General features: G+C 45.5%; 1 protein-coding gene across 1 annotated transcript; it reads left to right on the top strand.

The window, feature by feature from the left end:
- Nucleotides 1-3,749: 3,749 nt before the first annotated feature.
- LOC101840679 (olfactory receptor 10AC1-like) lies at nt 3,750-6,948 on the top strand. Its single transcript, XM_005080028.3, has 2 exons — nt 3,750-3,885; nt 5,963-6,948. Exons 1-2 carry the CDS (start codon nt 3,750-3,752, stop codon nt 6,946-6,948), a joined length of 1,122 nt encoding a protein of 373 aa, XP_005080085.3.
- The last annotated feature ends 7,553 nt before the right edge of the window (nt 6,949-14,501 follow it).

Below are 14,501 nucleotides of genomic sequence, written 5' to 3'. Positions count from 1 at the left end.
GCTCCCAATTTGCTCAAGAGATCTTGTTCCTTTTCCCTTCTGCGGGGGACCAAGTATGTCTTTCTTAGGATCCTCCTTGTTTCCTAACTTCTCTGGTAATCCTTTGCTCTATGTCTAAAATCCATATGAGTGAGTATACACCATATTTGTCTTTTTGTGACTGGGTTACCTTATTCAGGATGGTTTCTTCTAGTGCCATCCATTTGCCTGTGAATTTCAAGATTCCATTGATTTTTTTTCTGCTGAGTAGAACTCCATTGTGTAAATGTACCACATTTTCTTTATCCATTCTTCAGTTGAGGGGCATCTAGGTTGCTTCCAGGTTCTGGCTATTACAAATAATGATGCTACGAACATAGTTATTGTATAAATGTGCATCTTTTGGGTATATGCCTAAGAGTGGAATTACTGGATCTTATGGTAGACTGATTTCCATAGTGACTGTAAGAGTTTGCACTCCAACCAGCAGTGGAGGAATGTTGCCCTTTCTCCATATCCTCTCCAGCATAAACTGTCATTGGTATTTTTTATTTTAGCCACTCTGACAGGAGCAAGATGGTATCTCAGAGTAACATTTATCATTCGTAGCCAGGCCATGGTGGCTCCCACCTTTAATCCCAGCACTCAGGAGACAGAATCTCCTGACGACAATGGTGATGATAGTTAGTTAGTTAGTTAGTTAGTTAGTTAGTTAGTTAGTTAGTTAGGGAAGTTGAAACAGGGTCTCATTATCTAAGCAGACCTCTCAAACTCAAGATCCCCCTGCCTCAGTCTCCCAAGTGCTGGAAATGCAGGTGTGTACCACACAGTCTGACCTTCAGACTTGTTCATGAGCTCTTGAAAAGAAAGCAAAGGCCTTTAAATTTTTATTTTTAGCTGGCATATAAAAACAAAATTTTTGGAGCAAACAACAAAGCAAATAAACAAAAGACAAATTATAAATAAAATTGGAGTGACAGCTCAGTGGTTGCTCAGTGGCTGTTCCTCCAGAGGACGTGGTTAGATTCCCAGGGCTCACATGGAGGCTAACAATGGTCTCTATCTCCTGTTTGAGGGGATCCTATGCCTTCTTTTGACTTTCTCGGGCACTGCAAGTATACACATAGGCAAAACAAAAAGAAATCTTTTTAAAAACACAAAAAAGTGCTGAGCATTGGTGACGCACACCTTTAGTCCCAGCACTCAGGAGGCAGAGGCAGGCGGATCTCTGTGAGTTCGAAACCAGCCTGGTCTACAGAGCGAGTTCCAGGACAGCCTCCAAAGCTACAGAGAAACCTGTCTCAAAAAAACAAAAAACAAAACAAAACAAAAAAAACACAAAAAAGTATGTTTTAATGTCTAGTTGCTGTGTGGTGCTTAGATCAAGTAAAACATCTTCTGCTTATATAATTATTTCCTTTAAAGGGTTTTACTTAACTTTTTTTTTGACAGAATCTCACTTATGTAGCCGTAGTTGGCCAAGAATTTGCTTTCTAGATTATTAGTCTGAAGTCACAGAGATCTGCTTGCCTTTGCCTTATAAGTCTTTGGATTAAGACTATCACACACCTTCAGAAAAAAAATCCATGTATTCCTTTATTGCAAGCATAGGTCAGAGGACAGCTTGGGGAAATGGGCTCTCTCCTCCCTCTGTGTGGGTCCTGGGGATCAAACTCAGGCTGTTAGGCTTGACAGCAGGCATCTTCTCTCACTGAGCCACCTTGCTGTCCTCATTGATGCTTTTGAGACAGGGCTTCATTATTGAGCCCAAGCTGGTCTTGAACTCACCACCCTCCTGCTTTAACCTCTCCAGTGGTGGGTTTACAGGCACTGTATGTATTAATATTTTTAGGATTTTTTGAGAAGCCTAAACTATCTTTCAAAAGAATAAGATGAAGTCGGTCATGGTGGTGCACATCTTTAGTCCCAGCACTCAAGAGGCAAAGACAGGCCAATCTCTGTAAATTCAAGGCCAGCCTGGTCTACAGAGTAAGTCCTAAGACAATCTGAAGAACACAAAGAAACCCTGTCTCAAAAAAATAAAGAGTGATATAGGGGCTGTGAAAACGACCCAGTGGGTAAAGTGTGTGCTTTGCAAGAATGAGGACCTGAGTTCCGACCACTGGCACCTATGTAACTGCCAGGTGTGCCAGTGTGTGCTGGGGAGGTGGACCCCAGGGCTTGCTGGCCAACCAGTCTTAGCCAAATCAGTGAGTTCTAGGTTCAGTAATAGACCTAAATAAGGTGGAGGGTTTGGAGAGATGGCTTAGGCATTAAGAACACTGGCTACTTCCAGAGGAGCCAAGTTCAGTTGTCAGCACACACATTTGGTGACTCACAATCACCTGTAACTCCAGCTCCAGGGAATCCAACAGCCTCCTTTGGCCCCCTCCGGCACCCACACATAGGTGCACATATCCACACAGAGACACAAATACACAGAACTAAAGTAAAATCTTCTAAAAAGAAGAGAGTTGTTGAGGAAGATCTCTGGGGTGACCTCTAGCCAGCGTGACACACACTCACACAGACAGGTATATGTGCTCACATGTACATATTTTTTAAAAGACAGTTTATGGCTGGTGGCAGTGGTGCTTACCTTTAATCCCAGCAGGTGGATTTATGAGTTCAAGGTCAGCCGTCCTACTAAGCATGTCCCAGGACAGCCAGGGCTGCATAGGGAAAAGACAAAAAAAGACAGCTTATTTTGAAATAAGAACACAACTACAAACTCAACTTTTTATAGTGCCACAAAATAACAGATGGAGAAGAGACATTGTGGGCCTCCAGTGAGGAGAGGAACCATTGACTAACTACAGAGGACAGCTCCAGTGATGGTGGGACTTCATCTCAGCCTACTCTCTCGGTCTCATGGCGTTGAAGGTAGGTGGGTGAGCACCTCTAAGGAAGCAGGGACTGGACCCAGCCAGCTGAGCTTCTGGGGAGAGATGAACTTGAGTTACCTTTGTACGTGTTTGTTGTATATGCATGCTAGAGTGTATGCAGGTACACCCGTGTGCATGAATGTGGACTGCTTGCCGCAAACTCAGCAACTATGCCACATTAGATGGCCAGTGAGCCCTAAGAATCCTACCTCTACCTTCTCAGTGCTGGGGCTATAGGTGTGTGTCTCCATACCTGCCTTTAAAAAAACAAAAAGAAAGAAAGAAAACGGGTCCTGGGGATTGAACTCAGGTCCTCATGCTCATAAGACAAATATTTTCCCATCTCTTGAGTTCATCTCTCCAGTCTCAGAGCTTGAGTTAGTCTTTAAGGGGGACTAGAGATATGGCTCAGTGGAAGGATGGTTGCTTGGCCTCCAAAAATACTTCAGGCTCCTCAAAAAAAATCTGGATGCAGTAGCATATACCTATACTCTCAATATTCAAGGGGCTGCAGCAGGAGGAGTTAGAGCAGTGGTTCTCAACCTCCGCACTGCTGCAACCCTTTAATACAGTTCCTCATGTTGTGGTGGCCCCCCACCATAAAATCGTTTTTGTTGCTGCTTCATAACTATAATTCTGCTGCTATTGTGACTCTTTTTTGTGACCCCTATAAAAGTGTTGTTCAACCCCTAAAGGGGTCACAACCCACTGGTTGGGAACCATTGATTTTAGAGTCTGAAGCCAGCATGAACTGTACAGTGAAACACTGTCTCAAAATTATCAGGGGGTAGGGATGTCATCCAATAGTAGAAGACTTGTCCATCTGAAGCATCATAAAAAAATGATGGCGGTGATGATAGTGGTGATGATGGTAATAACGGGGTGATGATGAAGATGATGATGGTGAAGGAAAATGTTAAGGCATGGAGGATGAGAAGAGAAAGAGAGAAAATGCATAACACAGTTGACATGACCTTTGGTAGCCAGGTGTGGAGATGGATCGATTCTAATAGCTCCGGAGGTATTGAATAGGAAAGTGATTAGTTGCACATCTCAGCTGAGGCCGATGGTCACAGGGATGGAAAGTGTCAAGAACATGTTTAGGGAGAATCTGGAGCAGTTACTGTATGGAAGGGTGAGGCCAGGGGCTCTCTGAGGTCACAGGGCTGGAAACGCAGGCTGGGGAGATAACTAAGGGCCTGTGGTAGTGCATCACACATGTGCGAGAATTGATTCCTCAACGTTCAGTAATTCAGTAAACAACACAGCCATAGCTCAGACTGTCCATCCCAGAAGGCTGAGGTTGGTAGTGTTGCTGTGGCAACTGTAGCTTCAGAGAGTGACATCCAACCTGCCTGGGGACAGGCATATAAGTACTGCAGCTTTGGAGGTTGAATAGAACTTTTCCAAACAGTCTAGAGGGGTCTATGCGTGTGTGTTTATTTTGTTTTGCTGGCAGTGCCAAGGATGTCAGTCAGGGCCTTTTGCCTGCTAGGCAGGTGCTCTACCACTGAACCGCACCTCAGCCCCTCACTGGATAAGTTCTATACAGCAGACTTATACACTCAGCCTAAAAATTTCCAGATAGACAGTATGAGGTCCCAGAGGAATCCAGAAAGAAAATAGCAGATAGAAAGATAGGGAGCATGTGGGAACAGAGACCATCCAACGGGGTCACGGTGCAGAGAGGAAACTGATGAGCAGTGAGGCTGCCTCAACATCATGAAGGATGATGAGAGAAATGAGCTGAGGGAAGTAAATTCATCCTGAAAGCAAGGGGTAGATAATGAAGCAAGGACCTGACTTCTGTTCTTGATTAAAAAAAAAAAAACTCAGCCGGGCGTTGGTGGCACATGCCTTTAATCCCAGCACTTGGCAGGCAGAGGTAGGCGGATCTCTGTGAGTTTGAGGCCAGCCTGGTCTACAAAGTGAGTTCCAGGACAGCCTCCAAAGCCACAGAGAAACCCTGTCTCGAAAAAAACCAAAAAAAAAAAAAAAACCTCACTACAGTTGGTGGTGAAGTCATTAGAAGGACAACCAAGGCACGTGGGAAGTTGAGGCAGGAAGATCATGAATCTGAAGTCTGCCTGAGCCGCATACAGAGAACTTGTTTCAAAATAAAATAAAAATAAAATGTGAAGCTGGAGAGAGAACTCAGTCAGCAAAGTGCTTGTTTACAAGCATGAGGACCTGAGTTCAAGTCCCAGAACCCACATTAAAGAGACACGCATAATAAGCCCTGGGTTCAATGAGGGGCCCTGTCTCAAAAAAAAAAAAATAAGATGGAGAGGGATTAAGGAAGTCACTGAATATTGACATTCGGTCTACACACACACACACACACACGCATATTGCGCGCACACAAGCACAAGCACAAGCACATACAGTCAGACTTTAAAGTGTGATTAAAAGATTCTCACTGGGAGTGAATGGACCCACTAGGGTCAGTTGTGACTGCCCAGGAGAAAGACAAGGAAGATCATGAGATAGAAGGAAGTGTGGAATGAGGTTCCTTTGGCAGAGTATGGTCCCTCATTTTACTTGAAGGTGCTAGAGAGAAAATTGATCCAGGACTACCTATTTCCAGTCCTGGTAAGCTCTATGTCCAGAAAAAAAGGGAGGTTTGACTTGAAAACCATGAGTCAAGTCAAAATAAGACCGCATGGAATTTGGTGTGTGAGTGGAAATGCTTGCAGGGAAGAGGGTGGTTGAACACAGAGTGTGGAGCATAGAGGAGGAGGCCTCAGTCATGAGACAGTTTTAGTCGTCACTATGGCTTAATCCATATATGCAGGGCTATTGTTCATTAAGACCCTTGGCTGTTACCAGCCTCAAGCTCTCTTGCGGCACCAACACTGGGCAGCTCACAATAGTCTGTAACTCCATCTCCAGGAGATCCAGTGTCCTCTTCTGTCTCCCACGGGCACATTCGCATGTAGATACATATAATAATAATAAAAAATATTAAAACAAACCGTCACAGGGCAGGATATAGAGGGCTGACACAGAGTTCCTGGGTCCAGGAGAAGATAAAGGCACACGGATCTTAGGAGGAAGATGTCCACCATGATGCTTCTCTCTGGTTTGTCCTCCACCAGGCCCCAACTCGAGCCACTGGTCTGAGCCCAACTGGACCGCACCGCAGGAATTTGTTATCCTAGGTTTCTCCGGGTGGCCTCAGGGCCTCCGCGTGCTGCTGTTCTCGCTCCTCTTGCCACTCTACTTGGCCACCCTGGCTGGGAACTTGCTCATTCTGGGCCTGGCCCTGGCAGAACCCACTTTGCACACACCCATGTACTTCTTCTTGGGCTCACTGTCTGCAGTCGAGGTGGCCTACACGCTGGTACTCACTCCACGAATGCTGGCTGGATTCCTCCTGCCTCCCGGTGGCCAGGCGGTTGCGCCCTCTACCTGCGCTGCCCAAATGGGTCTATTCGTGGCTCTGGGTGGCTCTGAGTGCCTGCTGCTGGCAGCCATGGCCCTGGACCGCTACCTGGCTATCTGCCGCCCTCTCTACTACCCTCAACTCATGACCACTGGGCTCTGCTGGGCCCTTCTAGCTTCCTGCTGTTTGGGTGGCTCTGTCCTAGCCTTAGGCCTCACCACGGCTATATTCCAGCTGCCTTTCTGCCATGGTGGCCTTGTCAATCACGTCTTCTGTGACCTCCCAGCCGTGTTGATTCTGGCCTGTGGGAACCGGGACCTTCAGGAACACGTGTTACTGGCAGCCTGTATGCTTCTACTGGTGCTGCCCCTAATCCTCATCTTGCTGTCCTACACCAGGGTACTGGTGGTCATCCTGGGGGTGGGGGATGGCGCTGGCCGCCGCAAGGCATTCAACACGGTGGCATCCCATCTCACAGTGGCCGTGCTCCACTATGGCTGTGCCACAGCCATGTACGCCAGACCCTTGAGCAGCCGCTCCCTGGAGGAAGATAAGCTGGTGTCCCTCATCTACATAAACCTCACACCCCTGCTGTACCCGGCCATCTACACACTGCGCAATCGGGACATGCAGGGTGCCCTCCAACGGGTAGTCAGCCAGAGGACGATGGGAGTGGTCCAGCAAGCTGAGCTTGTCTAGCTGTGGATGCCTGGTGTTGTTTGGAGCCACTCCAGAGCCATCATTCACAGCCTCCCCATCACCTGCCAGATGTAAACTTGGTTATAGCATCCGAAGACCTCCAAACTCAACTTTAGACCAGCAATGCTTCTGCTCACCTTTATAATGGCACAGCTCTTTGTAGTGGGGGTACATGCTCAGCAGCACCTCAGGCTTCCACTCACTGGATGCTGGTGGCATCTGTGTCTAAGATGTGACAACCAAAAAAACGTTGTTGGAAACCAGGTGTGGAGCTCATGCCTATCATTCTAGCCCTCAACAGGCAGAAGCAGGAAGATCAAAAATCCAAGGCCAGGGTGCACTTACACAGGAAGACCATGTCTGAAAAACAAAGCAGAAGAAACACCAACAAATTTGGGGGATGTGGCTTACACCTGTAATCCTAGCACTTGGGAGGTGAAAGCAGGGGTTCAGGGTCATCCTCATGGTTACATGGAATGCTGCAGGCTAGCTTGAGCTACATGAATTGCTGTCTTAAAATACATAAAGGGGCCAGGCGGTGATGGCACACCCCTTTAGTCCCAGCACTAAGGAGGCAGAGGATGGTGGATCTCTATGAGTTTGAAAGAAGCCTGGTCTACAAGAGCTAAGTTCCAGGACAGCCTCCAAAGCCACAGAAAAAACCTGTCTCAAAAAAAAAAAAAAAAGCAAAAGTGCCGGGCGGTGGTGGCGCATGCCTTTAATCCCAGCACTCGGGAGGCAGAGGCAGGCGGATCTCTGTGAGTTTGAGGCCAGCCTGGTCCACATATCAAATTCCAGCCAGGGATATATAGTAAGACCCTGTCTGAAAAAAAGATGCTTAAGAAAATACAGAAATAAGAGAGAGAATGAAGGAGGGAGGGGTGAAAGAAAGATATTAGAAATTAGTAAAATTAAATCTTAAAAATGTGGTCAGACCAAAGCCTCCCCCAGCAAAAACAATTGCTGTTCTGATGCTCTAAGTCCTAGCTAAACAGTAGCTCTTAGATAGAGGTACAAGAAGCTTATAGGAGCATCCTTTACACTATGAAAAGTAGAAATAAATATCCACCGCTGTGGGCCAGTGAAAGGGCTCAGTGGGTAAAGCTGCTTGCTGAGTAAGCCTAACAACATGAATTCGATCCTTCGGACCCATGTAAAGATGGATGGAGATTAATTAATCCCACAGTGTTGTCTGAGTTCCACAAACCCACCAGGGCATGCACACTCCACTCACATCATGCTTGAATATGCACAATAATAGTAATTTTTCTTTTGATTTATCTGTTTAGCTTTGGAGCCTGTCCCGGAACTCACTGTATAGATCAGACTCACTCTGTAGACCTCAAACTCACAGAGATTTATCTGCCTGCCTCTGCCTCCCAAGTGCTGGTACTAAAGTTGTGTGCCACCACTGCCCAGTTATAAAATATTTTTAAGTATCTGCAAATGTAGACTATAAATAACCTGTGGTGTATTTATGGAATATTCAGGTGTAGTAATTGAAACAATTACAACAATTAAAAGGAATGAACTGTTATTATCAGAAGCAAACAAACAAAAATGTCAACAACACAAATGTAGCACCAAGTCTATTAAGCAAGACATAGAGTACATGTCATGGACTCCCATGCAGATGACAGACAGGGGCAATCCATTGAAAATGTCTGGTGTCCACAGACTGGTGGGACACTTAGGTTGGTAAAGGACACATCAGGAATGTTGCCTAGGTGCTTAAACTGCTTTTTTTTTTTGGTTTGGGCCAGCAAGATGGCTCAGCAGTTAAAGGTGCCTGCTGTCAAGCCTTGTGACCTGAGTTAAATGGCTGGATCCCCCATGACGGAGAGAGCCAGTTTCTAAAAGTTGTCCCCTGGTCTCTACCCAGGCACCTGCCCCTCAATAAATAAATAAATAAATAAATAAATAAATAAATAAATAAATATAATTTTTAAAGCTCTATAAAGATTTAGGCACACTGAAGACTCACACATTTCATCATAGCAAATACGCTAAGTTGATTCTGATGATTTGGTTAGAGTGATTCTTCACACACCACCTGCTGCGCACACTGCCTTGAGTCCCGGGTACCCTCTTTGCTCCATCCTGTCTGTGCAGAGCCTTGTATCTGTCAAGATTAGCCCCATTATCACCCTCTCAGGGAAGGCCCACTTCCCTTCTGTCATAACCGCTGTCATCTAAAATCTGTCTCGGGGCTGGGGAGATGGCTCCGTCAGTAAAGTGCTTGCTGTGCAAGCATGAGGACCTGGAGAAACGGAGACTCCCAGGAACTCAATGATCAGCAGGCTCCATGCTCAGTGAGAGAGCCTGTCTCAAACACTAAGGCTTAGGCTAGTGAGATGGCTAAGGGAGTAAAGGCATTTGCCACACAACTGACTTTGATTCCCCAGAACTATAAAAGCTGTAAAAGGGAAACGAACTCCACAAAGTTGTCCTCTGACTTCCAGATGCATGTAGTGGTGTTAGTGTTCAGACGTCTGTACTGGCCTGCCCTTGGGGTTCTGACTGGATATGCCCTCAGCTGCAGCCACTATGAGCACCACTTGTGCACATTCACTATGCTCCCTTTTAAAATGTCCCTTCCCACCTCCCATCCTCCTCTCTCTTTTTTTCTCTCCTTCTGTCTGTCTGTCTGTGTCTCTCTCCCTTTCTCTGCTCCTCTTTCCTGCTGCTCCTGTCCCCAGAGGCTGGTCCCCCCCTTTCCCCTTTTTAGGATCCCTTTCCCTAATTAAAAAAACAAAACAAAACAAAAAACTCTGCTTGAACCCTGTTGCATGGCATCTTTCTCTCATGCACTGCTTTTCTTAAATTACAACAAGTGGCATGTACATACAAACAGAGAGAGAGAGAGAGAGAGAGAGAGAGAGAGAGAGAGAGAGAGAGAGAGAGAGAGAGAGAGAGAGAGAATAATAAAATTTAAATTTAAAAAAGTATCGCCGGGCAGTGGTGGCGCATGCCTTTAATCCCAGCACTCGGGAGGCAGAGGCAGGCAGATCTCTGTGAGTTCAAGGCCAGGCTGGTCCGACAGCCTCCAAAACAACACAGAGAAACCTTGTCTCGTAAAAACCAAAAAAAAAGTATTTATCTGCCTATGTAGGTATGTGCTTGTACATGCAAGTGCCCACAGAACCCAGAACAGGGTGCTATGTTGGAGTCCCTGGAGCTGGAGTTATAGTCCATTGTGAGCCACCTGATTTGGGTGCTGGGAATTGAACTTGAGTCCTCGGGAAGAGTAGTATGCACTCCTTTATTTTTATTTATTTATTTTTATTTTATGGTGGTGGGTGTTTTGTCTAGGTGCATGTCTGTGTAGCACATGCCTGCAGTGCCTGTGGAGTCCAGAAGAGGGCATCGGATCCCCTGGAGCTGGACTTACAGACAGCTGTGAGTTGCCAGGTAGGTCCTACAAATCCAACCTGGGTGCTCTGGAAGAGCAGCCAGTACTCTTAGGGACTGAGCCATCCCTTCACCCTAATTCTTTTTTTTAAAGGAGGCAAACTACTGAAGAAGATATCCTACATCAACCTTTGGTCTCCACACATGCTTGCACAGGTAAGCATCTCTGCACACACACAAATAAAACAATAATCAAATGTAAAATGAGCTTGAAAGATGGTTGTTTTTTGTTGTTGTTGTTTTTGGTGTTTTGTTTTGTTTTTGCTTTTGGATTTCTCCACACAACGTTTCTCTGTAGCTTTGATGCCTGTCCTGTAACTAGCTCTGTAGACCAAGCTGGCCTTGAACTCAGAGATCCACCTGTCTCCCAAGTGGTGGGATTAAAGGAATGTGACACCACCCCCTGGCTGGAAAGTAGTTGCTTTTTGTCGTATGGTTTGTTTTTTGAGACAGGAGCTTTCTTTGGAGCCCAGGCCAGCCTTGAATTTGCATTCTTCTTCCTCAACCTCCTGGGATTACAGGCATGCAATACCACATCTGGCAGATAGATAATTGATTGATTGAATGATTGATAAAGATATTGGAGATCAAACCAAGGGTTTTCTGAGTGCCAGGAAAGTGCCCTACCAATGGGCTATATCCTCAGTTCTTGGATTTTGAAAGGGGTGTGTGTGTTTTTTTTAATTTTGACAGTGTCTCATCAAGTTGGTTGGGCTAGCCTTGAACTCACCCAGTTTATTAGATTGACCTTGTATTTGCAATCTGTCTGCTTCACTTCCTAAGTACCCACGGGGTAAAAGGCCTGTCCCACCAGCCTGGGTATGTTTTTGTTTGTTTGAGAGTCCTGGCTATTATGGAACTTGCTATGTAGACCAGGCTGGCCTCAGTTCAGAGATTCATCTGACTCTGCCTCTTGAGTGCTGGGGTTAAAGGTGTGGGCCACCACTGCCCAGTTGTGAAATGTTTTCATTATTTATCTTTCCCAATTGCTTATTGTGAGGTATCACTTAACAGATAGTCTACCACATTGACAGAGATTGAGTCCCAACTTACACATACAATATATAACTCTCATTTATCTCAAGACACATCCTTGCCATGTAGTCAAAACTGGCCTCTAACTGTGACCCTCCTGCCTCAGTCTCCTAATATGCTGGGATGATAGGCATGCAGAACTATACATGGCTATCTTAGTGACTAAACTTACTCTTATAGTTTGAGGTTTAATATCCACAGTTAACAAGATAACCTTTATAAGTAAGGATACCCTGTAAAAATATGGGTGGACAAGATGGAATAGCATGCACTAAACAATGCTTGCCTTCTGGGTTGACCATCTAAGCCAGGTTTCTCAGGGACATGGTAGAAGGAAAGAAATGGTTCCACAGATTGTCCTCTGATCTGTATTCACAGGCTGTGGCACAGGTGCACCTGCATGCGCGCATGAATGCATCCGCAAAAATAAATAACAAAAAAGCTTTGAAGATGTGTCACCCGGGGCTGGAGAAATGGTTCAGAGGTTAGGAATGATTGCTGCTCTTTCTGAGGAACCCAGTTAGGTTGCCTGCACCCACAGGGCAGATGACTGCCTGTGACTGCAGCTCTAGGGAATCTGACACCCTTTTCTGGCCTCTTGGGTACCAGCATTCACATGCTCATAGCCATAGAGCTATATCGCACACTATTAGTCTTCCTTCGTCATGTTGACTACAATGTGCTCTGCCTAACTGCAGAGGGACAGGATGCCCCGGGGCTGTGCAGATGGTGGCACTGGAGTTGTTGCTGAGGTACATAAGTCATGTTTACCTGCCTTTAAATCCCTGTTGTGCATTCAGGGGTGCATCCTGGCTTAAAGCCTACACTGGGGACATTCCCACTGTGTCATCCCAGAAGTTAGGGTCTCAGATTTGGAATAGAGAAACAAGTTCCTGTGTCCATGGCACTCCAGTTTTGTCTGGGCCAGGTAGGCACTGTGCATAAACTCCATTCCCTGCTGTAAACCTCGCCACGTGGATCACACAAATGGAGCCGCTATGTGACTGAAAGAAGGTTTCCAGTTGTAGAGATTTTTTGTTTTGTCACAGTCACAGAGCACTTTGTCAGTTAGGGTTTTTCTTCATCTTGCATCTTGAATGACCTGTCCCAACTGTATGTCTTCATGTCTCCATTGTCCTATACACTTGGGTATCAACTCGCCAGACTTCTAGGGAAAAACAAAACAAAATGAAAAAAAATCCACAAAACATTTCATTTTTCCAGGATCATGTCACAGAGCCATTTTTAAAATGTTCAGAAGGAGCCGGGCGTTGGTGGCGCATGCCTTTAATCCCAGCACTCGGGAGGCAGAGGCAGGCGGATCACTGTGAGTTCGAGACCAGCCTGGTCTACAGAATGAATTCCAGGACAGCCTCCAAAACAATACAGAGAAACCCTGTCTCGGAAAAAAAAATGTTCAGAAGGAAGATGAGTTTTGTTTTTCAAATCTAACTAATCAGACTGCAAAATAATAGTTCTTTTTTAATGTAGTATTTTTGTTAATTTCTAACCATTTCAGGCGTGGTGGTGGTGGTGGTGGTGGTGGTGGTGGTGGCTCACACCTTTAATCCCAGCACTTGGGAGGCAGAAGCAGGTGGATCTCTGAGTTCAAAGCCAGCCTGGTCTACAGAATGAGTTTCAGGACAGGTAGGGCTATAGCTAGAGAAACTTTGTCTCAAAAAACAAAAAGCAAAAAACAAACAAACAAAAAAGTCAAAGAGGGAAAGAGATATATACTTATATATATTTATATATACACATATATATTCATGTCTACCTGTCTTAGTTAGGGTTTCTATTGCTGTGAAGAGACTCCATGACCACGACAACTCTTAGAAAGGAAAAGATTTAATTGGGGCTAGCTTACAGTTTCAGAGGTTTAGTCCATTATTTTCATGGCAAGTGGCATTCAGGCAGACATGGTGCTAGAGAAGGTGCTGAGAATTCTACATCTTGATCCACAGGCAGCAGAAGCAACTGTGTCATACTTAGCTAAGCCTGAGCAAAGAAGACATCAAAGCCCACCTCCACAGTGACACGATTTCTCCAACAAGGCCCTACCTCCTAATAGTGCCACTCTCTATGGTGGCCATTTTCTTTCAAACCACCACACTATCCCACTCCTCCCTCCTAAAGTAGTAGTTCTTGTGGTGCAAGCTCCTTATATTCCTTTGGATTGTACAACAACAACAAAATGTGATACTGTAAAAGGAGAAAGCACTGACCACATTGAACCTATGAATGTAGCTCAATTAGATAGAGCATCTGCTTATAATCCCCCAGTGAGGGGCTGGGGTGTGGCTCAGTGGTAGAGCACCTGCCTAGAATCCCAGTGAGGGACTGGGGGTGTAAGCATTTGTCTAGCATATACCAGGTCCTGAGTTTGATCCTTAGTACTACCAAAAATAAAACACAATAAGCTTAAGAAGTTTATTTGTAGCAGAACACAATGGATTCCTACCATCTTGCTAAATGGAAAGCCAAAACAAGTGTGGCCGACCCGTTAAAAAGCAGACAGAGCTGTAGTCCTGAAAACAGCTTGGTATTGGCACAAAAATAGACAGGTAGACCAATGGAATAGAATTGAACACCCCGATATATATATTTTTTTTTTGGTTTTTCGAGACAGGGTTTCTCTGTGGCTTTGGAGGCTGTCCTGGAACTAGCTCTTGTAGGCCAGGCTGGCCTCAAACTCACAGAGATCCGCCTGCCTCTGCCTCCCAAGTGCTGGGATTAAAGGCATGCGCCACCAACGCCCGGCAAACACCCCGATATTAACCCACACATGTATGAACATCTGATCTTCGACAAAAAAGCTGAAAATATACAATGGAAAAAAGAAAGCATCTTCAACAAATGGTGCTGGCAGAACTGGATGCTGGCATGTAGACATGTAGTTCCATGTCTATTGCCATGCACAAAACTTAAGTCCAAATGGATGGAAGACCTCAGTGTAAAGACCTCAGAGTTCAGCCACACTGAACCTCTTAGAAGAGAAAGTGGGAGGTGCCCTTGAACAAATCGGTACATGAGATTACTTCCTCAACATAACACCAGTAGCACAGACACTGAGGTCAACAATTAATACATGGGACCTCCTGAAACTG

Source organism: Mesocricetus auratus, unplaced genomic scaffold (assembly GCF_017639785.1).
Source record: "Mesocricetus auratus isolate SY011 unplaced genomic scaffold, BCM_Maur_2.0 Super-Scaffold_100008, whole genome shotgun sequence".
NCBI lineage: Eukaryota > Metazoa > Chordata > Mammalia > Rodentia > Cricetidae > Mesocricetus > Mesocricetus auratus.
Note: the sequence above shows the minus strand (reverse complement) of the source record. Positions and strands in the feature narration are given on the sequence as shown.

Bases quoted from the DNA above. Each gene is read 5' to 3' on its own strand.
- LOC101840679 (XM_005080028.3), top strand. From the start codon at position 3,750: ATGATGAAGATGATGATGGTGAAGGAAAATGTTAAGGCATGGAGGATG. The intron at 3,886-5,962 runs GTATTGAATAGG...GTCCTCCACCAG, and splicing joins CGATTCTAATAGCTCCGGAG to GCCCCAACTCGAGCCACTGG.